The sequence below is a fragment of the Dama dama genome, chromosome 29 (assembly GCF_033118175.1).
Source record: "Dama dama isolate Ldn47 chromosome 29, ASM3311817v1, whole genome shotgun sequence".
NCBI lineage: Eukaryota > Metazoa > Chordata > Mammalia > Artiodactyla > Cervidae > Dama > Dama dama.
In genome coordinates, this window is record NC_083709.1 from 60,320,590 (window position 1) to 60,346,886 (window position 26,297).

The following is a 26,297-nucleotide window of genomic DNA, read 5'->3' on the forward strand; positions in this document are numbered from 1 at the left end:
ATTCTTTTTAATGGCTGAGTAATATTCCATGGTGTATATGTACCACAGCTTCCTTATCCATTCATCTGCTGATGGGCATCTAGGTTGCTTCCATGTCCTGGCTATTATAAACAGTGCTGCGATGAACATTGGGGTGCACGTGTCTCTTTCAGATGGGTTTTGTCATACATTGACATGAATCAGCAATAGATTTACACGTATTCCCCATCTCGATCCCCCCTCCCACCTCCCTCTCCACCCGATTCCTCTGGGTCTTCCCAGTGCACCAGGCCCGAGCACTTGTCTCATGCATCCCACCTGGGCTGGTGATCTCTTTCACCATAGATAATATACATGCTTTTCTTTCACAACATCCCACCCTCACCTTCTCCCACAGAGTTCAAAAGTCTGTTCTGTACTTCTGTGTCTCTTTTTCTGTTTTGCATAAAGGGTTGTCGTTACCATCTTTCTAAATTCCATATATATGTGTTAGTATGCTGTAATGTTCTTTATCTTTCTGACTTACTTCACTCTGTATAATGGGCTCCAGTTTCATCCATCTCATTAGAACTGATTCAAATGAATTCTTTAACAGCTGAGTAATATTCCATGGTGTATATGTACCACAGCTTCCTTATCCATTCATCTGCTGATGGGCATCTAGGTTGCTTCCATGTCCTGGCTATTATAAACAGTGCTGCAATGAACATTGGGGTGCACGTGTCTCTTTCAGATCTGGTTTCCTCCGTGTGTATGCCCAGGAGTGGGATTGCTGGGTCATATGGCAGTTCTATTTCCAGTTTTTTAAGAAATCTCCACACTGTTTTCCATAGCGGCTGTACTAGTTTGCATTCCCACCAACAGTGTAAGAGGGTTCCCTTTTCTCCACAGCCTCTCCAGCATTTATTGCTTATAGACTTTTGGATAGCAGCCATCCTGACTGGCGTGTAATGGTACCTCATTGTGGTTTTGATTTGCATTTCTCTGATAATGAGTGATGTTGAGCATCTTTTCATGTGTTTGTTAGCCATCTGTATGTCTTCTTTGGAGAAATGTCTGTTTAGTTCTTTGGCCCATTTTTTGATTGGGTCATTTATTTTTCTGGAATTGAGCTTCAGGAGTTGCTTGTATATTTTTGAGATTAATCCTTTGTCTGTTTCTTCATTTGCTATTATTTTCTCCCAATCTGAGGGCTGTCTTTTCACCTTACTTATAGTTTCCTTTGTTGTGCAAAAGCTTTTAAGTTTCATTAGGTCCCATTTGTTTATTTTTGGTTTTATTTCCAATATTCTGGGAGGTGGGTCATAGAGGATCCTGCTGTGATTTATGTCGGAGAGTGTTTTGCCTATGTTCTCCTCTAGGAGTTTTATAGTTTCTGGTCTTACATTTAGATCTTTAATCCATTTTGAGTTTATTTTTGTGTATGGTGTTAGAAAGTGTTCTAGTTTCATTCTTTTACAAGTGGTTGACCAGTTTTCCCAGCACCACTTGTTAAAGAAGTTGTCTTTTTTCCATTGTGTATCCTTGCCTCCTTTGTCAAAGATAAGGTGTCCATAGGTTCGTGGATTTATCTCTGGGCTTTCTATTCTGTTCCATTGATCTATATTTCTGTCTTTGTGCCAGAACCATACTGTCTTGATGACTGTGGCTTTGTAGTAGAGTCTGAAGTCAGGCAGGTTGATTCCTCCAGTTCCATTCTTCTTTCTCAAGATTACTTTGGCTATTCGAGGTTTTTTGTATTTCCATACAAATTGTGAAATTCTTTGGTCTAGTTCTGTGAAAAATACTGTTGGTAGCTTGATAGGGATTGCATTGAATCTATAGATTGCTTTGGGTAGAATAGCCATTTTGACAATATTGATTCTTCCAACCCATGAACACGGTATGTTTCTCCATCTGTTTGTGTCCTCTTTGATTTCTTTCATCAGTGTTTTATAGTTTTCTATGTATAGGTCTTTTGTTTCTTTAGGTAGATATACTCCTAAGTATTTTATTCTTGTGAAGATACTTTATATGATTTCAGTCTTAAAAAATTCTTTTGACACTTGTTTAGTGGTCTGACACATGATCAACCCTGGAAAATGTTCTGCATGTACTTGGGAAGAATGTACATTCTGCTGTTGGCTGGTTTGTTCTGTGTATGTCTGTTATGTCTAGTTGGTGTATAGCATTGTTCAAGTTCTTTATTTACTTACTGATCCTCTGACTAGTTTTTCTATTCTTTATTGAAAGTGAGCTTATTGAAGTCTCCAACTATTACTGTGGAACTTTCTGTTTCTCCTGTTTTGTCATTGTTCTGTTTGCATATTTGGTGACTTTTTTGGGTGTCTTTATGTTTATAATTGTTATATATTCCTAACGAATTATTCCTTTGATTATATCTGATGACCTTTATGTCTTTTGTTACAGTTTTTAAAGTCTTTGTTAGAAATTACCACTGCTGTTGTGATTGCTGTTTGCATAGAGTCTCTTTTTTTTCAGTCCTTTCACTTTTCTGTCTATTTGTGTATTTGGATCTAAAAGGAATCTCTGGTAGACAGCATGGTGACAGGAGATGGTGAGGGACATGGAATCCTGGCGTACTGCAGTCCTGTCCATGGGGTCACAAAGAGTCAGACACAATGAGTGACTGAATAACATCAAAGTAGACAGCATGTAGTTGGATCCAATTTTCTTTCATCTATTTTGTCAATTTGTTCCTTTTGATTGGATGGTTCCGTCTATTGATATTTAAGGCCATTGCTTGAAGATAGAAATGGCAACCTGCTCCAGTATTCTTGCTTGGGAAATCCTATGGACAGAGGAGCTCAGTGGACTGTAGACCATAGGGTCAAAAGAGTTGGACATAACTTAGCAACTGACCCACCACCACCACCATGTATTTTCAGCCATGAAATGGCTGTGCTAAATACTGGACTCAACCTGTTCAGTTCTGTTCAGTCACTCAGTTGTGTCTCACTCTTTGCAACCCCATGGACTGCAGAACGCCAGGCTTCCCTGTCCATCACCAACTTCCGGAGCTTGCTCAAACTCATGTCCCTGTTAACCTTTCCAAAAGTGTCATGGAGATTTACAGGTTTCTGGATTAATTGGGTAAGATGTTTTTTCCATGCCATTTCTTGTCTTCCTGAACTGAGGAGGATGCAATAGAATGTGGCATTTGTGCTTTTTTTTACCCCCTGATGCTTCCATGTTTGGAGTAACCCTACAAGTGTGGTTTGGTTATTGTTCTTTTGCACTTTTTGCTTTAGTGAGCTTTTTTAATGGTTTTTTTAGTCCACTGCCCATTTCCAGTTGATCCACATAAGACTAAAAGGTAATGTTTTTGCCTTTTTTTTTTTAACATGAAGAGAAAATCAGTGTAGTGAAATGTAAACCTATTGCATTCCTCTTCACTTCTTGTTTGTCCTCACTGATCATTATTTTTTTAGTCCAAGAGTGCAAAATATTTGTTACTTTTACTTTGTATTTTATTCCTGTGACTCATTGAAATTCTCCTGTTTTAAGTAATAAAACCAATATAATCTCATATATAAACTTGAAGAAGTAGATTTTACAAGTTAGATATAGCATGATCCTAAAATAAGGAATTTTGTATTTTCATCTGCCTTTTTCTGATGTCTCTTGTTGACTTACATTTGATTTTCTCTTGTGTTTGTCATTATTGAACTATGTCAGATGTTCGTTTGATGCTTGTGCTCTGCCTGTGGTGTACAAATTGAGTTAAGCAGATACAAGTCTTATCCTTTAGGAATTTTGCAGGACAGAGACATCTGAGGACAGAGACATCTGTACAAATACCAGATACATAAGTAAAATATTAAGCATTAAAGTCATTACTGATTAGGAAACTTTTTCTTCCAATTTCTATTTGTTTCTTGTTTTTATATATTTTTTGTTTTATATTTTCTCTATTGTTGTTTAGTCACGTCTGACTCTGACTCTATGGACTGTATATGTATAGCCTGCCAGCTTCTCTGCCCATGGGATTTCCCAGGCAAGAATACTGGAGTGGATTGCTGTTTTCTTCTACTATGTCAATTACATTTAACATTCTGAATTGATAAAACTGTGTTTTGAATTAGTACCAATGTAACTGCAAAGCAGCCAGAAACTCTTGTACAGCTTTGTACTCCCTGTGGTGGTGTCACAAATTCCGTATTATACGTTGTGTATTCAGTAGTGTCGTTATGATTATTCTTATGGTTTTCTTTTAAGTGTATAGGAAATTAAAAAAAAAGTGACTCTGAACTAAGAATACAACATCTCCTTATTTATTTACCCATGTAATTATATGTGCTGGAGATTTCTTCTTTATATAGCTTTGAGTTACTATCTGGTATTCTTTTCCTTACCTAAAGGGCTCTGGCAAGGATTTCTTATTGGGCAAGTATAGTGATGATACACTCCTTATGTTGTTGTTGTTTGTGTGGAAATATCTTAATTTCTTTCTCATTTTGAAGGATAGTTTTGCCAGACACATAATCCTTGGTGTCAAATATGACTTTCCATTACCTTTTGACCTTCATGGTTTCTGGTAAGAAATTAGCTGTTAATAATTTACTGAGAGTCTTAACATGGACAGCTCACTTCTCTTGTTGCTTGCAAGTTTCTTACTTTGTCTTTCAACTGTTCGATGATAGTATGTTTTGGAGTGGATGTATTTGAATATATGTCACTTTCAGTTATTAAACTTAGACTTTTTAGGTTCACGTATGTGCTTTGCTCACTTGCCCAGTTGTGTCCAGCTCTTTGCAGCTCCATGAGCTGTAGCCTGCCAGGCTCCTCTGTCCCAGTTTTTCATCATATTTGGGCACATTTTTGGTAATCATTTTTTCAGATATGCTATCTTGCCCTCTCTTCATCCTGTTTCTTGCTGGTGTTCTCATAATGCATGCATCACTTTACATTATGGTATCTCACAGGCACCCTTAGGTTGTGTTCATTTTTCTTTATCCTTTGTTTCTTTCTTTTTTTCTTTTATAATTTTGACTGATGTGTGTACATGTTTACTGCTAGCTCAACTCTGCTTTTGAAATTCTCTAATGTATTTTTTCTTTCAGTTGTTGTAGTTTTTAGGTCTGAAACTTGTTCGGTTTCTTTTTATAATTTCTATCTCTTTATTGATACTTTCCATTTGTTGTAACATTCACCTGGTTTACTTTATCACTTTCTCAATGGCTCTTTTTAGCTCTCTGAGCACATTTTAGACAATTTATTTAAAGTTTTTTTTCTTTTTTTTCCCTCCAGTAAATCTGATGCCTTTGCTTCTGCTTGAACTATGTCTGCTCTTTTCCTCTGTGCATAGGCCACACTTTTGTTTCTTTGCATCTGTTCTCCTGCTGTTGTAACTAGATAGAGGAATTATGAGGAAATTACAGATGTATATATTCATTAACATAGATTTAAAATATTAATACTTAGCAAATATTACAGTCAAATAGTATGATATTTTAAAAAGATTAGACACTATAATACTCTAAAGCACCCAGGAAAGCATTTATCCCATGAAAGCAAAAATAGTTCACTGATCAGTGTTAAGTACACTTTATTGAATAAAGGATAAAAAATATATTGTTATTTCAGTAGACAAGGAAAAAGCATTGATAAGATCCAACAACCATTCATGATATCAAACTGAGAATATAAGGGCACCCCATCAATGTAGGAAACTAATATATGTTTAAGTATAACTAATATAATATTTAATTTGAAAAAGACTGAGTGCTTCCCCTGTAATATCAGGAATAGTGCAGGGAATGAGGGCTCTTGTTACTACTTCTATTCAGATTCATACTGAGGATTCCAGCTTCTGCAGTAACTTAAGAGAAATGATGACAGGATGGAGAGGGAAAAGTAAGACTGTTTCCTGATGATATGATCATTTATGTGAAAAGTCCTAAGGAGTGTAGAAAAATAAACTAGCAATAGTGAATTTGTCACGGTTACAGTCTATATCATCAGTGTAAATAGTAAATTGTTTCTAAAAATCAAATTAAGAAAAATATTCCTTTCATAATAATATTAGAAAATTAAATAATTAGGAAAAGTGTAGCAAAAGAATATAAGACCTATGAATCTAAAACTACAGGACATTTCTATAAGAAACTGACCATGACCTAAATAAGTGGAATGATACAGCTAAGAGTTGGAGGACTGACCCTCTTAAAATGACAGTTCTCTCAAAACCCTATAGATTTCTCATAGTCCCAATCTAAATACCAGAGTTTTTTTTTTTTTTGGAAGTTAGCAAGTTTATTATAATACACGTATGGAAATAAATGAACGTATGTTGGCCAAAAAATTTGGATAAGAATAACATTGGTGGGTTTTTAATATTTGATTTCAAGGCTTATTTTATAGCTCGTTTATTCAGGAAAGTGTTGTTTCAGTGTAAGAATAGACATAAAGATAACTAAAGTAGAATAGAATTCAGAAATAAATTCACAATATGTTTAATATATATATTTTATTTCTTAGAAAGTTTCCAGTGCAACTAAGTAAGCTAGTCTTTTCAACAGTTGTTCTAAAATAATTAGATTTCCATGGGGGGGAAAAAGTGAACATCAACCTGTAACATATACCATACATGGAATTTAACCTGCAGTGGAACAGAGACTTAAATGTAAATGCCCAAGGGTATAAAGTTTGAAAACCTTCAAAAACAGAGAAAATCTTTGAGTTCTTTTGCTGGATAAAAGTGTCTTGGGATAAATAGGTACAAATACAGGAGAAAAAAAATAAATTATACTTCATAGACATTAAAATTTTCTGCCTTTTGAATGATACTGTTAATAATGAAAAAAGGCTGTCCATCCAACTGGGAAAAATATTGGCAACCCGTACAGCTTAGAAAAGCTGTTAGTCGCTAAGTCGAATTGACTCTGCAACGCCATGGACTGTAGCCCTGTAGGTTCCTCTGTCCATTGGATTCTCCAGGCAAGAATACTGGAGTGGGTTGCCATTCCCTTCTGCAGGGGATCTTCCCAAACCAGGGATTGAACCTGGGTCTTCTGCATTGCAGGCAGACTCTTTACCATCTGAGCCACAAGGGAAAGACTATCCAAAATATGTAAGGAGACCAGGAATCCAATAAGAAATGAGCAAACAGACAAGAAAGATGTTTAGTTTTATTATTCACCTCATAAAGCAAAATCTTTAATGAATGTAGTGTAAAAAACTTCAAAACAATACTGAAATTGGGGGCAGGATAGTTGTTGCTTTTTGGAGGTGTGCCTGATGATTGAGGACCCTGAGGCAGCTTCTGAGTTGCTGATAATATTCTGTTCCTGGATTTGAATTTTGGGTGCATGGATGTGTTTTCTTTTTGAAATTTAGTTTTTATACTCAAATTACAAACTCATACGCAGTAGATTATATTTCAGTAAAAATGTTTCCGCCAAATGAATAGGATTCTGAGAAGCAGAAACACAATCCATGAACCTATGATATGTGTAACTATATTTGTGAAATTCTAATTAAAACTAGGGTGAAAATGCCAGTAAGATTATGTCTGAGAATGCTAAATGTTAATGAGGAAGTGGAGACATACAAACGCTAATCCACTGATGACATCAGATAATGTCTTATAAACACTTGTGAAAACATATTGATAGTACCATTAAAGTGAATATATAAAATTCCACTCTGATACATATATGATAGAAAATCTTGCATTTGAGCCCGTGTGTTACAGGATAGGATGCTTATACTGGTAATGTGAGTAAAAGCAAAAATCTCTAAACAGTACAAATATTTACCAACATTGTAATGGACAAATAACTAGTGGTTTATATTCCATCAATGTATAGCAGTAAGAATGAGAAAAGTATCAATATGGATAAAATTTAAAGAATATTTTGTTGAGACAGTTTCACAGGAAAATGTATGCAATATTATTGCCTCTTTCTGAGTTTAGAAAGAAACAGGTTAAATAATATTTTACTTATAAAATCAGTCATAGAAGGTTAAAAACAAGTAAATAGAATAAATCAATTTTAGGGAATGTGATCAAGAAAGTAGCACATAAGATGCTTCTAGGTATCTGGTACTATTTTGGTTTTTGGCCTGGATGGAAGATTCAGGGTTATCTTTTATTATTATCCTTTTCAAATGAATTACGTTTTTTTGGTATGCTCTACTTGGCACAGGACAGTAGAAAAGTAATTTACTAAAATATCTTTAAAAAATTAAAAATAAAAGTACAAGCTCCCTAACTACAGAAGCTTTAAATTTTGAGAATTTGGCTGTTTCCTGTGGATGCCATAGAGGTGGTTTCCTTTATTTAGTAAGATGTTAAGATATATCTAAGATTTCTTCCTACACAAAGTCTGTCAACAAGGAAATGATTATAACAGTTGTGAAATTTATATTTAGCCTTAAATTATAAAAATACTTCTTTAAATTTACATTTACAAATTTTCTAGTTCAGACTGGAATTTTTCCAGTTAATTCAGATTTAGGTGTCTGTGTGTTTGTTGTCACAGTTGTCCTAGAACTTAAAATAAAAGTCTGTTTGCCAATTGAGAGTGGATTAACTTTTCTTCCAGGTTCAAAGATCCACTTCTTTGGGAACATCACAGATGTCACAGAAGAAATTTCCTCTTTTGGAAATTCCATGTGTTGAAGATGGTAAAATGAAGCTACTTTAGGAAATTTTCCTTGTTATAAATTGATTATAAAAATAATTTTCATTTGCATAAAAAATTTCAGGCAATAGTAGATATGCATGTTATCTAGAAAATTTCACTTAAATTCCTTTTGCAGTGGGATTTTCTGGAGAGAGTAGCATGGAAGCATATGCACTACCATGTGTAAAATAGGGAACCAAAAGGAATTTGCCGTATGCCTCAGGGAACTCAAACTGGGGCTGTGTGACAACGTAGAGAGGTGGAGAGGGTGGGAGGGAGGTTAAAGACGAAGGGGACACATGTGTACCTGTGGCTGACTCATGTTGATGTGTGGCAGAGGCCAACACAGCATTGTGAAGAAATTTTCCTTCAACTAAAACTAAGCTTCGAAAAACAATTGAATCCCATAGTAACAAGGACCACTAGAAAGTTCTAATCTTCTCTATCTTATTGTGATCCAAGAGAACCCATGAAAGTTTATGCCTAATTTATAATCTGTTACTTAGCTTTTGGAGATCTTCATTATAGTAATTTTTTTTAACTTTTTACATTTTCTTTTTTGTTATTAAAGGAAAATAATCAAGCCTTAATATCTACATTCACCTATGAAGACCTGTAAATATTTTGTTATGAAATACAGGCTTTTTTGGCCATATTGGAAAGAAAAATAAATGTATTTTACTATTTTTAAGAGTTTAAAAATTGCTAAATGTTAAATAACAGATATTTCCATGTTAATCCTCAGTTTTCTAGAGAATGTTTACCTTTCTCTGTAGTGACCAGGATTGGTGGGAAGGGGAAGGAAATGTTTGTGAGATCATCTATCCTAAAATTCAATTTTATATTTTTTGGGATATACTTAGATGGTTTTAGTTTCTCTTAAACCTTCTTTTAATAGTTTTACTGGATTTTGGACCCTTTAAAGTATGTTTTAAAAATTTATTATCATATACATATATATATATATATATGGCTATATAGTTGTACATATGTGAAATAGTGCTTAATCTTAGTTTCTCTGTTTAAACCGCAGGGTCTACCCCCTGCTTTTAATGTTTCAGAGTTTGTAATTAAGTTCTGTTTTGCTCTCCAGATAGAGTGAGCATATTAGTATGTTCCTTTGAGTATTCATCATGTAGGTAGTAATTGGCCTTGGCATTTGCTATAAAATTTTTTGGGGCAGTTTTAGACTTACTGATTTTAAAGATGACGTTCGTTAAGCTAAAGATTGCATTTTGTAATTTTCCATATGTTTTGTCATTAAGAATTTATTTTTGCAGCTATAATCTCTATATTGTTTTCTTTTTATTTCGACATTGCCTTCAGTTTTTTGAAGTAGTGTTGTAGTGTTCATATTTATTTCAGATAAATTATTAAAGTTTTATTATTAAATCAGTCCTATAGATTATTGACTTAAAAAATGTTCTGTGGTATTTAGATTCAGATGAGGAGTTTTTTGATGCACCATGTAGTCCGTTGGAAGAGCCTCTTCAATCTCCATCTAGCATTAAAAGTCCTCAACAGAAAAAGCTTCAGAAACCAGATTGTTTTAAAAATATGATTGAGTATAAAATAAGGTTTGAAGTGCCAGAGGTATGCATTATATGTACCATGGTAAAATTAGTATGGCTTATTTAAATTTTGGTCATTTCTGCTATTCACAGATTATATAGTCTTATTACTAATAGACATTGTTGTTTTAATCCTATTTAAGCTCAATCTAGATGTTACTTTGTGATTCTTCTTCCCTTTTGAAGATTAATTTCCTTAATAATTAAAGATTTTGCTGCCCTCACCTTCTGAGAGGGACCACATTCTGCCTGTGGAAAGTTTAAATAAATCCTCCTTCACTAAAAAAAAAAAGAATTAACAGTTTACTTGTATTTTATTATTCAGTATATATTTATTTAAAATAATTTGCCTAGTGCAAAGATCTCTCCTAAATTTAAATATATATCATTTATACCATATGTATACCTCACATATCCGTATATGACCATGATCTGCATAAATATTTTTGTGTGTGTTAGATAGTTGTTTCTTTTTTCTTTCTTTTCTAGGTTTTGATTCAGTTCTGTCACCTTGTTGGAGATTGTGAACTACCTGTGGTAGAAATTAATGTCTTAGGATTGGGCACAGATATTGAGCTTAGAACATTTGATTTGAAAGCAAATGCGTTTTTGAAAGAGGTCTGCTTAAAATGTCCAGATTATTTTGGTAAGTATCTCTGTTTTTAAAAATAATTCAGTTCAGTTCAGTTGCTCAGTCATGTCTGACTCCTTGCGACCCCATGGACTGCAGCATGCCAGGCCTCCCTGTCCATCGCCAACTCCTGGAATTTACTTAAGCTCATGTCCATTGAGTTGGTGATGCCATCCAGCCATCTTATACTTTGTCGTCCCCTTCTCCTCCTGCCTTCAGTCTTTCCCAGCATCAGGGTCTTTTCAGATGAGTCAGTTCTTCGCATCAGGTGGCCAAAGTATTGGAGTTTCAGCTTCAACATCAGTCCTTCCAATGAGTATTCAGCACTGATTTTCTTTAGGATGGACTGGTTGGATCTCATTGCAGTCCAAGGGACTCTCAAGAGTTTTCTCCAACACCACAGTTCAAAAGCATCAATTCTTCAGTGCTCAGCTTTCTTTATAGTCCAATTCTCACATCTGTACATGACTACTGGAAAAACCATAGCTTTGACTAGACAGACCCTTGTTGGCAAAGTAATGTTTCTGCTTTTTAATATGCTGTCTAGGTTGGTCATAACTTTCCTTCCAAGGAGTAAGCGTCTTTTAATTTCATAGCTACAATCACCATCTGCAGTGATTTTGGAGCCCAAAAAATAAAGTCTGTCAGTGTTTGCATTGTTTACCCATCTATGTGCCATGAAGTGATGGGACTGGATGCCATGATCTTAGTTTTCTGAATGTTGAGTTTTAAGCCAACTTTTTCACTCTCCTCTTTCATTTTCATTAAGAGGCTCTTTAGTTCTTCTTTGCTTTCTGCCATAAGAGTGGTGTTATCTGCATATCTGAGGTTAATTTAAAAAATTAATTTTACGATTTGATTAGCTTCTAGATATAAATTCTCTAGACATGTAGTCAGTACCTTTGATATTATCAAAGAAATATTATGAGTTAGTCTTCAACTTTCATATTATACTTTATCTAAGGGGTAGGCTAGAGGGTTATGAAGATAACTTTTCTCATTAAGAAAAATAGTTTAATTTTAAATCTACTTAATGAATACTAAAATACTGAAATAGTTTTCTATTGATATTACAACAGTTTACCACAAATTTATTAAATTTGTGTAATTTAGATGTCTGACAGAAGTCTCAACAGGCAAAAGTCAAGCTATTAACAGGACTTCTGTTTTGGAGGCTGTAGGGGAAGATCTGTTTTCTTCTTCATTCAGGTGTTGGCAGGATCAGTTTTATCTGATTTGAGTCTGTTTTCTTACTGCTTAGAAGGTGTAGATTGGGCTTAGTTCCTATAGGCCTCTCTGAATCCTTGCAAATAATTTTTTGTATCCCAGAACCATTATGAGGTGTTAGATCCTTCTTATGTTGTAATCTCGCTAACCTTTTCTTCCGCCTTTTCTTCTGCTCTAAAAACTAAGGTAATTAAGATTGAGTGCATCTGGACAATCAAAGATCATTTCCCCTTAATCTTGACCTTAATCACCTCTGTAATGTTACATTTACCATATGAGATAACATATTCTAGGGTTTGGGGGAATTAGAGCATGGACATTTCATTTAATTCCAAGTGTTTTTAACTCTTCCTTCGAGATTTCTTTTTTGAGTCATGTGTTATTTAGAAATGTGTTGTTTATTTTCCAAATATTTTGGAATTTTCCAACTAGTTTTCTGTTACTGATTTCTGTTTTCATTCTTCTGTGGTCTGAAGGCAGACATTGTATGATTTCTGTTTTTAAAACTTGCTAAGGTGTATTCTGTGGCTCAGAATGTGGTTAATCTTGGTGAATATTCCATGTGAGCTTAACAAGAATGAATATTATGCTCTTGGTGGATGAAGTAGTCTCTAGACGTCCATTACCTCCAGTTGTTTGATGGTGTTATGGAGCTCAACTGTGTCCTCATATATATATATGTATATATATATTATATATATATATTTTTTTCATTTCTGATAGAGTATGAAGTGTTCTAATAATGTAGTGGGTTCATCTGTTTCTCTTTTCATTATGATCATTTTTTCCTTTCTATTGTTCAATAAGTACACCTTAAGGATTGTTGTGTTCTCATGGAAAATTGACTACTTTATCATTATTTAATGGCTTTCTTTATGAAGTCTGCTCTGTCTGAAAATTAACATAACTATCCTTGCTTTCTTCTTTTTAGTGTTAGCATAATGTATTTTTCAACATCTGTTTACTTTCAAAGTATACATACTTTTGTATTTAAAGTGGGTTTTTAGCAGACAGTATATTCTTGGGTTTTATTTTTTTTGATTCATGTTGGAAATTGGTGTCTTTTACTTGGTGCATTTAGACCATTGATGTTCAAAGTGATTATTGAAACAGTTGGCTTAATTTTTTTTTTGAACTTAAAATTAATAAGGCTTTACTTTTAGTTTTGAAACTGCACAAATATATTTTATTTGCATGTGTATAAAAGTACGTTATTCTTGGCTGTCCTGGAACCAGTGTTTTTTGTTGGGGTTTTTTTTTTTAAATTTTTAAAGTTAAAAAAATTTTTTTTGTTGGGGGGGGAGGTGGGCATGGCCTTGTGGCTTTTAGGATGTTAGTTCCCTGACCAGGGATCAAACCCTGGGCCCTGACAGTGAAAGTGTTGGAGTTCTAACCACTGGACTGCCAGGAAATTCCCTTTTGATTGTTAGCTTTTTTTTTTTTAATGTTTATAAGTTATTTAAGTTTTAAATGGAACCTATCCTATGAAATCCTTTGAACTCATTTAGAGGTTCCCCCCCCCTACCCTGCGGTAAACTGAGATGCTAAAATAAGGGAGTTAAAAACTTAAGCTGAACTCTCTGTGGGAATAAGAAAGGTGAGGAATATGCTTATATATGTATCAAGGATTTGAGAATGTCGTCATCTCTGGGAACTCATTCTCAGACAAAAGATATCATTAACTGGTATAACAAAACTTTCCCTTTTTTGTGAGACCTGGATTGTGATCTCTGTATGTTGGGAAGCAGATTAAGTATTGTGGCCTGAAAACTTAGTCATTGGAAATGATTTACACATTTTTAATTCCATACTCTACACTTGTTCTGTGGCCCTTTACAACTTGCATCTGGTGAATTGTGTTATGATTATCTCTTCATGAAAAAATTATCATACATGCAAGAAACAGAATTCTGCCTTATTATGCTTTTTACATCAAGAAAGTTTGCTCTGACAGTTGGAAAGAAAAGTGAGCCAACTTGATAGTGCTTTCCAGTAATCCAGAAGTATTACAGAAGTTGTTAATATTTGTTTTTTTGTAATTTTTTGTTTCCCTAAGAGCAAAGGGTAAGAAAACCCTTGCATACATAATACAGGATATACAACTAACAGTTTACCTGTTTTTGTAATACATTTGCTTATGTTTTCTTAGAAAGAGTAGGAAGAAGCAAATACAATATTCTTACACAAAGTAAATGGTCAGTAAATAGTTGTTCAGAGAATGAATGAACGTGTGAAAAAGTGGGGACCTTTTTAAGGATGAAATGTGATTAGCATGTACAGTAGAAGGCTAGCTTAAGTACTAATAAACTTAAATCTGGAGGGTTCTGTGGAGATACACTGTATTTTTTCCGTCAAGAGTAGTATGACTGGTTTGTACTCCTATCTTCCAGTATCTTGTTATTGATTTCAAAGGCATAAGTTGACACAAAATACTCTTCTTCAGCAGTTTGCTTGATTATTTTCTTAGATTTTAAGCAGAAGCAACAATATAATTTGTAAAGACTGATAATATGGTACTCAGGTTTATTTTAATCTAAACTAATACACAGAACAGCTCATTTCTCACCATCTGATGTTTTTTGTATACAGTTGTTTTTAGAGATTCTGACTATTTTTGTGATTCAGGACCAGCATCACTTCATGTCCTTTTATTGTTCCTCATAAACATTGTTTTCTCTATCTGATTGCTACTTTTTCTTTCTTAACTTCGTATCTAAGTTTAGAAAGGTAAGATAAGAATCTTTTGCAATGTGGCATAAGAAAAGGGAATCATGAGATGAAATTACATTTGTAGAGTTTAAAATAAAGGAAGAAAGACCACCTGATTTGAGGAATACAGAGATCAGAGTTCAGAACTGATACAGGAAATACTTCTTTTCCAATTCTATAATTGTTAATATTTCCTGCATTTATTTCCCATTAGTTTTTCTATGAAAGAATAATTTGAGAAATTATTTTTAGATGAAAACAAGAAACCAGTTTATTTGATTACAACACTGGATAACACAATGGAAGATCTCTTAACACTGGAATATGTGAAGGTAAGTAGTTTGATTTATATACTTGCTATGGTAAGCAAGTGGTGCTCGTGGTAAAGAACCTGCCTGCCAGTGCAGGAGACTTAAGAGATGTGGGTTTGATCCCTGAGTCAGGAAGATGGCCTGGAGGAAGGCATGGCAACCTACTCCAGTATTTCTGCCTGGAGAATCCCATGGACAGAGGAGCCTGGTGGGCTACAGTCCATAGGGTCTCAAAGAGTCAGACACGACTGAGCGACTTACCGCGCATGCAGGCATGGTAAGCATGCTGCTGAGATATTTAAATCAGGTTCTATAAGTTCAGAAGTATTCAGTTTAATCTCCATCCTGATGTGATCACTGTATCTCCTAAAACTTCAAGATGTTTTATTTTGTTATCCTCTATTAGATAACTCATGATTTATAAACACTTAATGTAGCAGGACAATAAGCAGCCCACTTTCTAAGTAGAAATGACCTGCAGTTTGACTGTTTCCCCCCCATCAGGGAATCTACAGACTTTTTAACCTTGATGAAATTTATTGTGGTATACTATAAAAGATGAAGCTTTCACTTGATTTCCCACGATAGTTTGAAGTTACCTAATTTTCCTGCTGTCAGTGGCTCCATTCCTCTTCTGTGATAACCAAGTCATCATTTATTAAATATTTATGTGTCCTGTCATCTAAATATGATTTTGCCTTTGTTTTCATTGACCTGTCTTTATATAAGTGCCACATTATTTTAATAATTATAGTATTTTATGGTAAGAATAATGTTCAATAAGCATTATATAATTTTTAAGACGAGTTTTTACTATTATTGTTGCAGCTTTTACTATTTTTACATTTTTTATTTTATTTTACATTTTACTTGTTTATTTTATTTTTAAATTTTATTTTTATTTTTTATAAAATAAAATTATTAAAAATAAATATTTTATTTTTATTTTTTATTTTTATTTTATTTTATTTTACATTTTATTATTTTATTATTTATTTATTTTACTTTTTTTACATTTTACTATTTTACATTTTTACTATTATTGTTGCAGTTTTTAGTGTTTGTATTGTTTATGAATTAAACAACTTTTATATTATCAATATAAAAATGTTCCAGATCTAAATATAACACAGAATATTTGATACCTGGTGGACCATTCTGTCAAAATTTTGTTTTAACATTCAGGAAGATTTGGGAAGGACCTTACAAAGTTGTGGATGATTAAATGATTGTCCTCTACGTGTGATAATATCTAAATTTCCACTCTTTTTTTTTTTTGTGGGAATTTTTTTCTTTTCTTAAATTTACTTTTTAGTTGGAAGAAAATTGCTTTACGATGTTGTGATGGTTTCTGTCATACACCACCACAGACCAGCCATAATTGTACATTTACCACCTCCCTCCTGAGCCTCCCTCCCGTCCCCCCAGCCCGCCCCTCGCAGTCCTCACAGAATCCTGGCTGGGCTCCCTGTGTTACATAGCAGCTTCACACCAGCTGTCTGTCTTGCACGTGGTAGTGTATATATGTCTATGCTACTTTCTCCATTTGTCCCACCTTTTCCTTCCCCCACTGTGTCTGCAAGTCCATTCTCTAGATCTTTGTGTCCGTTCCTTCCCTGCAGATAGATTTATCAATATCATTTTTCTAGATTCCATATATAATATGGAATATATATTATTAATATTAATAAATATTAATATATAATATTTGTTTTTTTCTTTCTGACTTCACTCTGTATAACAGGCTCTAGGTTCATCCACCTCAGTAGAACTGACTCAAATTTTTTCTTTTTTATGATGAATATTTCATTATATGTATGTACCATATCTTCTTTATCTAAATTTCTATTCTTGGTAATAAGCAAGATAGTATGTAGCACATTTACTGAATACTTGCTCTATAATTACCAAGTTTCTTTTGTTCTGGTGAAGCAGTTTTTAAGTAATTATATGTATATAAATAGCTCAAAGCATTATATAAATGCATATTAGGACTATTGTGTAATTGTATGTGCAATTGTGTTCCTATGATAATCTAACAGATTTGTATTTCTCACTTTGTGTAGGTTGAAAATAATTTACCTGCAACAATATTGAAGAATGCTTATAACAGTGTTGTGCAACTGATAAAGGTATAAGTGAATAATAATTTATTTTTTAGTTAGATACTGTATTTCTATGCAAATGTATTATAAAAATTTTAACTGGAACTAAAAATAAATAAATAAATAAAAATTTTAACTGGAACTGTAAGATCCTTGAGGATAAAAATTAACTATTATAAATTGTATCCTTTATACCACAAAGAACGTAGAACAGGGAAACGAGTATTTGTTGTGTTACTAAAATCAGTTTTGTTCTTTAGGTGAATTTTTCCTCTTTGGATATTCATTTACATACTGAAGCACTTCTGAATACAATAAATTATTTTAATAATATCCTTCCATATTTGGAGGAGAAACCAGCCCTGGTGCATGTTGTGGAGACTGAAGACAAAGGGGAGGTTATTAAAAAAATACGTATGTTTCTTTAAAATTCAACTTCAAATTTTTACCAAGTAGATCAATAAATTTTGATTCTTGTCTTCTTATTATCTTACGATATTGACTTCAGAATTCTGTTGCCTAGATTAATATCTGGAAAGATTCATTATGTACCAAGTTAATTTTAAAAAATGTTAGTAAAGTGATTATTGCTAAAGAAAGTAGCTTTTATTTATCTAGTCATTCATTTTAGTTGATTCTGTCCATGGGATACTCCAGGCAAGAATCCTGGAGTGGGTTGCCATGCTCTTCTCCAGGGAATCTTCCTGACCCAGGGATCAAATCTGCATCTCTTCCATCTCCTGCATTGGCAGGCGGGTTCTTGACCACTGGTGCCACCTGAAAATTATAAGTTTAATGTAGTTAAACCCTGCTATCTAGGTTGGTCATAACTGTCCTTCCAATGAGTAAGTGTCTTTTAATTTTATGGCTGCAATCACCATCCGCAGTGATTTTGGAGCCCCGAAAAATAAAGTCAGTCACTGTTTCCACTGTTTCCCCAACTATTTGCCATGAATTTAAAACCCTAATTCTGGGAAAGATTGAAGCAAGGAGGAGAAGGGGTTGACAGAGGATGAGATGATTGGATGGCATCACCAGCTCAATGGACGTTAGTTTGCACAAACTCCAGGAGGTGGTGAAGGAAAGGGAAATCTAGCGTGCTGCAGTTTATGGGGTCTCAAAGAGCCAGAAACGACTGAATGACTGAACAACAAAATATTATTTTAGATTAGAAACATAGGACTAACAATTTCAATAATATGAGTGTATATTTTTAAACCAAGTGCTATTTTTAAGCAGTCAAAAGTTACAAGTTGGATAATAACGAGTATCACCTTATTATCAGTAAATTGCCAAAGATTGATTTTACAGCTACAACTTAGTTTCAAATGTTATTCTCATCTAGAACTATTTTGTTTTGTCTCTTTGTTTGCGTTTGTTTGGCTTTGGTTTCATTGGATTTGATTGTTTTTTTAGAATTCATAACTTAATAGGTAACATATTATTGCTTGCTTTCAATTTGCAAATCAGATGTTCCTCTAGTATTCACATTATTGTTGTGATTTCAGTTACTTTATAAACGTAGTAAGATAACTACTAAAAATTTTGTCTTATGTTTTACAATACGAGTTTCTTTTTGCAGCTTTAAAATCATCCAAGAATGAAGACACTATTACCTTGCAGATTTTAGCAGAATTATCATGTTTACAGATCTTTATTCAAGATCAGAAACGTAACATTTCAGAAATTAAGATAGAAGGTAACAAGATTTGATAAAAAGTGAGTTCAGAACTACTAAATGAAGGAAAAGGAATTGAATGATTCTTTTTTCCCCTTAGGGCTTGATTGTGAAATCATTATGAGGCCATTAGTGACTGAAACAAATGCAAACCTAAGGAATATAATTGTTCTGGATTCTGATGTAACAGCTGTATACAAAAAGGTATGAACATGTTTCTATTAATTAACATTATTAAATATGGTTGTCCTTTAAGATTAGTCATCAGTTCAGTTGCTCAGTCGTGTCCAACTCTTTGCGACCCCGTGAACCGCAGCACGCCAGGCCTCCCTGTCCATCGCCAACTCCCAGAGCCTGCCCAAACCATGTCCTTTGAGTTGGTGATGCCATCCAACCATATCATCCTATGTCGTCCCATTCTCCTCCTGCCATCAGTCTATCCTAGCATCAGGGTCTTTTAGAATAAGTCACCTCTTCACATCAGGTGGCCAAAGTATTGGAGTTTCAGCTTCAACATCTGTCCTTCCAATGAACACCGAGGGCTGATCTCCTTTAGGATGGACTGGTTGGATCTCCCTGCAGTCCAAGAGACTCTCAAGAGTCTTCTCCAACACCACAGTTCAAAAGCATCAATTCTTCGGCACTCAGCTTTCTTTATAGTCCAACTCTCACATCCATACATGACCACTGGGAAAACCATAGCCTTGACTAGATGGACCTTTGTTGGCAAAGTAATGTCTCTGCTTTTTAATATGCTATCCAGGTCAGTCATAACTTTCCTTCCAAGGAGTAAGCGTCTTTTAATTTTATGGCTGCAATCACCATCCACAGTGATTTTGGAGCCCCGAAAAATAAAGTCAGTCACTGTTTCCACTGTTTCCCCATCTATTTGCCATGAAGTGATGGGACCGGAGTCCATGATCTTAGTTTTCTGAATGTTGAGCTTTAAGCCAACTTTTTTTTTTTTTAACCCTCCTCTTTCACCTTCATCAAGAGGCTGTTTAGTTCTTCTTCCCTTTTTGCCGTAAGGGTGGTGTCATCTGCATATCTGAGGTTATTGATATTTCTCCCAGCAGTCTTGATTCCAGCTTGTGCTTCCTCCAGCCCAGCGTTTCTCATGATGTACTCTGCATATAAGTTAAACAAGCAAGGTGACAGTATACAGCCTTGACGTACTCCTTTTCCTATTAGGAACCAGTGTGTTGTTCCATGTCTAGTTCTAACTGTTGCTTCCTCACCTGCATACAGATTTCTCAAGAGGCAGGTCATGTGGTCTGGTATTCCCATCTCTTTCGGAGTTTTCCATAGTTTCTTGTGATCCACACAGTCAAAGACTTTGGCATAGTCAATAGAGCAGAAATAGATGTTTTTCTTGAACTCTCTTGCTTTTTTGATGATCCAGCGGATGTTAGCAATTTGATCTCTGGTCCCTCTGCCTTTTCTAAAACCAGCTTGAACCTCTGGAAGTTCATGGTTCATGTATTGCTGAAGCCTGGCTTGGAGAATTTTAAGCATCACTTTACGAGCCTGTGAGATGAGTGCAATCGTGCGGTAGTTTGAGCATTCTTTGGCATTGCCTTTCTTTGGGATTGGAATGAAAACTGACCTTTTCCAGTCCTGTGGCCACTGCTGAGTTTTCCAAATATGCTGGCATATTGAGTGCAGCACTTTCACAGCATCATCTTTCAGGATTTGAAATAGCTCAACTGGAATTCTATCACCTCCACTAGATTTGTTTCTAGTGATGCTTCCTAAGGCCCACTTGATTTCACAATCCAGGAATGTCTGGCTGTAGGTGAATGATCGCACCATCATGATTATCTGGGTTTTGAAGATCTTTTTTGTACAGTTCTTTTGTGTATTCTTGCCACCTCTTCTTAATATTTTGCTTCTGTTAGGTCCCTACCATTTCTGTCCTTTATTGAGCCCATCTTTGCATAAAATGTTCTGGTATCTGGTATCTCTAATTTTCTTGAAGAGATCTCTAGTCTTTCCCATTCTATTGCTTTCCTCTATTTCTTTTCATTGATCGCTGAGGAATGTTTTCTTATCTCTTCTTGCTATTATTTGCAGCTCTGCATGGGTATATCTTTCCTTTTCTCCTTTGCTTTTCGCTTCCCTTCTTTTCACAGCTATTTTGTAAGGTTAGTCATAGGTGTAAATTAAAGAGCTGTTGGATTTTAACAGTGTGTCTTATTGGGTCCATAGGTTTTGAAATTAGGCATAATTGGGTTCTTATTTTAGCCTTGCTCTTCATTAGTTGTGTGGCCTCATCTCAGAAACTTTGTTTATTTGTAAAATGAGGTTAAGTATCTCATAAATGAAATTAGTACAAGTAATAGTCCTGGAACTCAAGTGTTGGGGATTGTTGGAGGGTGGGTTGGCTAGTAGCAAATGTCCTTTTTACTTATTATCTTTCCTCTATCTTGAAATACTGTGAACTTTATTATGCATTTTAGATTTCAGATCAGAGGGTATGAAATCAGATTGAATAATAAGATTTTTCAAAGTTCATTTTCATGGATGCTTAACTAACATAGCATTTTAATGTTAGAAGTCCTTTAAACTATGTGGCTAGTGTTTGAAAGATAAGTCCTTTGTTACTGGGTGCAAGAGAGTAAGGTTCTTAGATTAGACACTGTTGTGGAATTGTATAGGTGACTTTTGATCAAGGGCGTCTGTGTGAGGTGGTATGTTTAAAAGAGTGAAGAGAATATCAAGTAGTAGGATTAGAAAAGGCTGAGGTACTTGTTGAGTCAGGAAGTCAAAGTTTGGAATATGACAGGAGGAAAGAAAATAGATATATCAGCTTATTAGCAAATAATATGGATGAGATGACCTGCTTTATATGTTAATTAAAAATTCTTATTCCTTACATTTCTTATTTGTTAGCATGGAATAACAAGCATCCCCCAAACATCACAGGTGCATGGCTCCTAGGTATAAAGATCAAGACATTTTTTAGAAGCCATGGTTTAATTTGCTTCCATTGCTTTTATTTGAAAGAAAAATTATATTATTAGAGCACTGAGGAAAGCATATTGTCCTTTTTATTTATCCTGTTTAGCAAATAAAGCTAATGTAATGAATCTACTAAAAGACATTTAGATAGTTAGAAATGGAACTGATACTCTAACCCAAGACCTGTACTTTTTTCCTTCTATAATTTTATTTCTAATGCATATTTAAGGTTAAAAATCCAACTTAAAAAAAGCTACAAAATGAAGTTTCTCACTTGTATCTTCTTGTCCTACCCCCATTTTCCTTTCCTTTTTTGTTAACTTTGATTCCAGTGTATATTGTTATTTATTCATTGTTCTATTGATATTTGGTTTCTGTTCTTTTGTTTTATGAGCACTGCTTCTGTAGCTAGTCTTGCACACGTCTCCTGGTATATTCTTGGACATATCTCATGTAAGCATTTCCAGAGAATGTAAGTACATTTCATGTACTCCCAGGAGCAGTGGAAGAGAGATCTGGTATTTTATTTCAATGCCAGTGCTCGAAATTGTGTTAAGTTTTTGAAGATCTGGAGTATATAATATGGTGTTTTCAGTTTGTATTTTTCTTACCAGTGATGAAGTTGCATGTTTTTCATATATTTATAGACTATTTATGCTTGCTTTTCTATGAAATGTTTGTTAAACACAGGTGCCAGCAAACTTTTTCTGTAAATAGCCAGATTGTAAGTCTTTTAGGCTTTGTGGGCCATGCAGTTTTGTTAAAACTCTTCAGCTCTGCCACTGTAATGTGAAAGTAGCCATAGGTAATGTATAAATGAATGGTTTGACTGTGTTCCAATAAAATTTTATTTTATGGATAATAAAATGAAAATTTCATATAACTTGCATGTGTCACAAAATATTACTATTATTTAGATTATTTTTAACTACTTAGAGATACGAAAATCATTCTTACCTAATCCTGCTGCTGATAGTTTGCTGAACCCTGATTTGATTTACCAATTTTGGGGGAAGGAATGTTAATTTTTTTCCTCATTGATTTGTAGGAAATCATTTAATATGGTCTGTATTATTCCTTGCTTAGTTTATTTTTGTTTCGAATAATTACTCCCAGTTTGGTTATGATGTCTTTTGAGAAACAGAAGTTGTTAATTTTAATGAAGTTGAATTTTATCCTTTTTTGGTTTGAGAGTTTTACATTTTCTAAATCAATTGGTTCTCTGAATTCATAAAGGTATTCCCCTCCGCCACCTTCTAAACGTTATATGATTTTGCCTTTCACTGTTACGTCTTTCATCCTACTTGAAACTGATTTTTTTTTTAATATGATTGAGGCTGGAATCCAGTTTCACTTTTTTTAACATTGGCTTCTTTTTTCCTAGCATCATTTATTTAAATAGATGTCCTTTTTTTTTTTTTTTTTTTTTTACCATGTACAGCTATTGTTCAGTTACTAAGTCATGTTTGATTCTGTGTGCGCAGCATGCCAGGCTTCCCTGCCTGGAGTTTGCTCATACTCATGTCCATTTAATTGATGATACTATTCAAGCATTTCATCCTCTGTCATCCCCTTCCCCTCCACCTTCAATCCCAGCATAGGCATCTTTTCCAATGTGTTGGCTCTTTGCTTTAGGTGGCCAGACTATTGGAGCATCAGTCCTTCCAATAAATATTCAGGCTTGATTTCCTTTAGGATTGACTGGTTTGATCTCCTTGCAGTCCAAGGGACACTCAATAGTCTTCTCCAGCACCACAGTTTGAGAGCATTAATTCTTCGGTGCTCAACCTTCTTTATGGTCCAACTCTCACATCATATGTGACTACTGAAAAAACCATGGCTTTGACTGTACGGACCTTTGTCAGCAGGGTGATGTCTCTGCTTTTTAATACTCTGTCTAGGATGGTCATTGCTTTTCTTCCAAGGAGCAAGCGTCTTTTAATTTCATGGCTGCAGTCACCATCTGCATTGATTTTGGAGCCTAAGAAAATAAAATTGATAAGTTAAATTTCATTCAGTGAGATTCAGGGAGTTTGTTTTGTTTGTTTTGCGGGGGTTGGGGAAAACAAGAATACTTCATAGATTGTGTTGAATATCTTCAAAGGGTTCACATAGTTTGCTGTCTTTGTAATATTAAAAACCATCATTTCATTAAGGGTTGCAAAATGATAATACTCTGATTCAGAATATTCAAAAAAATTTCTTCCTTATTAAATGGCAGTCTTCACCAGTCTTTCTGCTGACATCTCCAAAATTTTAGCTACTCATAAATTTATTCCCCAGTAGATTTCTTAGGCAGGGCTTATAGTTGTAAGAACGATACTCCATGAACATTTATATGTTGCATTACATTTATATTTGCAGGATACTCTGACTGGATTTTGATTCTTTAGCTTGCATTTTCTTTTCTAGATGATTTTAAGCATGTTATTTTATATCTTCTGGCCTAGTGTGAATGTTCAGTCAAATTGCTGCTGCTAATCCTGATGACAGTTTCGCTTTCTTTCTCTTAGAAGGACTTGGTAATTTTGCCTAAATATTCAGAGCTGATTGGAAGCTTTGTGTAGTCAGGACTTTGGCCAGATGAACATCATTTGGACAGGTGAACATCATGGCAGATTGTAGGCAGTAATGCAGTGATTTTATAGCCTCAAAACTTGAGTATCTATAGAGTTTTTTGTTTGTTTTCTTTTTCTCTCGGGCCAGTCATTTTCCTTTTAGAAAAGTACTATAAGTATAGGCCTAATGGTGTAAGTTCAGGGAGCGAGTTGGATGAAGAATGAGGGGACCTTATGTTTCAAAATACAGGTTTTTACTTAAAATATCCATCTTTTAGTATGATCTTTTTATTTACCCCTTATCTATGTCTGTTGTCTCCTAGGCCACAATCTCTGCACTAAACACTATATTATGAAAATTTCTTCTCTTCTATTGGACTCAAGGCAGATAGTCACAAGTCATTCATGTGACTTATGGAAGTTATTCTGCTTTTTATTGATTAATAGTATTAGGGATATTATAGTCTACCTTCTGATAATATTTCACTGCTTATGTAATATATCCTAGCAACACTACTGTCAGTTCCTTCTTTTGTTGCCTTTCACAGTGTTATTGTAATATGTTTTACTTTTGTGTATGCTGAAAGTTTGCAATGTATATGTACTGATTTGGGTTTATTTTTCTTTTAGAGAAATTAATTTTTTCCAAGACATATACCTTCTTACCTTTATTCTAACCATTTCTGGAATTAATTTTTTCATGTAGCTTCAAAATTCTGTTATTTTTATTTCCACCTGAAGAAGTTAATGATTTCTTATAATGCACCTCTGCTAGTTATGAATTATCTCATCTTTTGGCAGGAAGGAGGGAACAGAACTAGGGAAAAAAGCACTTTTATTTCACCGTCATTATCTGAGTGATACTTTTGCTAGGTGTACATAATATCTTGTCTTTATCTGACTGCCTTCTGTGTTTGTGTATAGTGGGTCTATATATATGTAAGTATATTTTCATATTTGTCCTGTTTGAATTTTTCTGAGCTTTTTGGATCTCTCTCTCAATATTTTTTTATGTCTTTTCAGGTAGTTCTTCCTACCTCCATCTCCCTCCTCCCTCACCTCCTTTTCCTCCTCCATCTTGTCCCTATTCTTCCTCTTGGGATCCAAAAATTACTTTTAGATTCTCATCGGAGATCATCCCATGACCTTTAGATCCTCTGTTCTTTTCCCATTCTTTTCTCTTTATGTTTGATTTGTATAATTTCTGTTGACCTATTTTTTAGTTCACTCATTGTGTCCTTGGCTCCATTGAATATAGTGATAAACCCACTGAAAGTATTCTTCATCTGTTACCCTGTTTTTTAATCTTTAGTATTGACCTTTTTTTCTGTTTTCCATTTCTCGGCTCATATTCTTTAGTCTGTTCTTTCATGTTTTCCATATTTTCCACTCAAAGCACTAGCCTTACTAATGATTATGATTAAAAATCCATTTGCTGAATGTTTCAACATCTATGTTTTAGGCAAGTCTGATTCTGTTGATAGTTTTGTCATTCGTTTTTTTTTCTTCCTTTTTGGGGTTTTTCGTAGCTAATGATTGACTGTCAGACATCATGTACATGGTAATAGAGATGGAAGTGAGCTGTATTTATGTCTGAAAGTGCGTGTGCCTTCTTTTTCTGCTAGTGTGTTAGCATGGGAGTTAAATCATGTTAATGGAGAGCTGAGAGCCACAAGGTTACTGCCTTTCCCATAGTTTCTTAAGGCTTCTGTTCGAGACAGTAATCCTGATGGTACTTTGGGCCTTTTCTAGGGTGGAGGCTTCTCCTTTCTTTGAGGATTGTAGCAAGGAAATCTTCCTCTGGTATTCCACTGTGACCCTAGTCACTCAGGAACTCCCAACATAAAGTGCACAATGAAATGCTTACAGCTGAGTGTGAGCTCCTCGATGTCTGTGACTCCCAGGAATTCTCTGTCTCCCATTATTAGTTCATAGCC

The 26,297-nt window shown here is 34.6% G+C and overlaps 1 protein-coding gene across 2 annotated transcripts in view; it reads left to right on the forward strand.

The window, feature by feature from the left end:
• Positions 1–26,297, forward strand: part of VPS13A (vacuolar protein sorting 13 homolog A) — a 274,739-nt gene that overhangs the window by 97,225 nt on the left and 151,217 nt on the right. For both annotated transcript variants that reach the window (XM_061132455.1, XM_061132456.1), the window contains exons 24-31: positions 8,529–8,610; positions 10,048–10,202; positions 10,670–10,826; positions 15,000–15,079; positions 17,125–17,190; positions 17,424–17,577; positions 18,746–18,862; positions 18,942–19,045. In XM_061132455.1, coding sequence (XP_060988438.1) covers positions 8,529–8,610; positions 10,048–10,202; positions 10,670–10,826; positions 15,000–15,079; positions 17,125–17,190; positions 17,424–17,577; positions 18,746–18,862; positions 18,942–19,045 — 915 coding nt within the window. The remainder of the gene's footprint in view (positions 1–8,528; positions 8,611–10,047; positions 10,203–10,669; positions 10,827–14,999; positions 15,080–17,124; positions 17,191–17,423; positions 17,578–18,745; positions 18,863–18,941; positions 19,046–26,297) is intronic.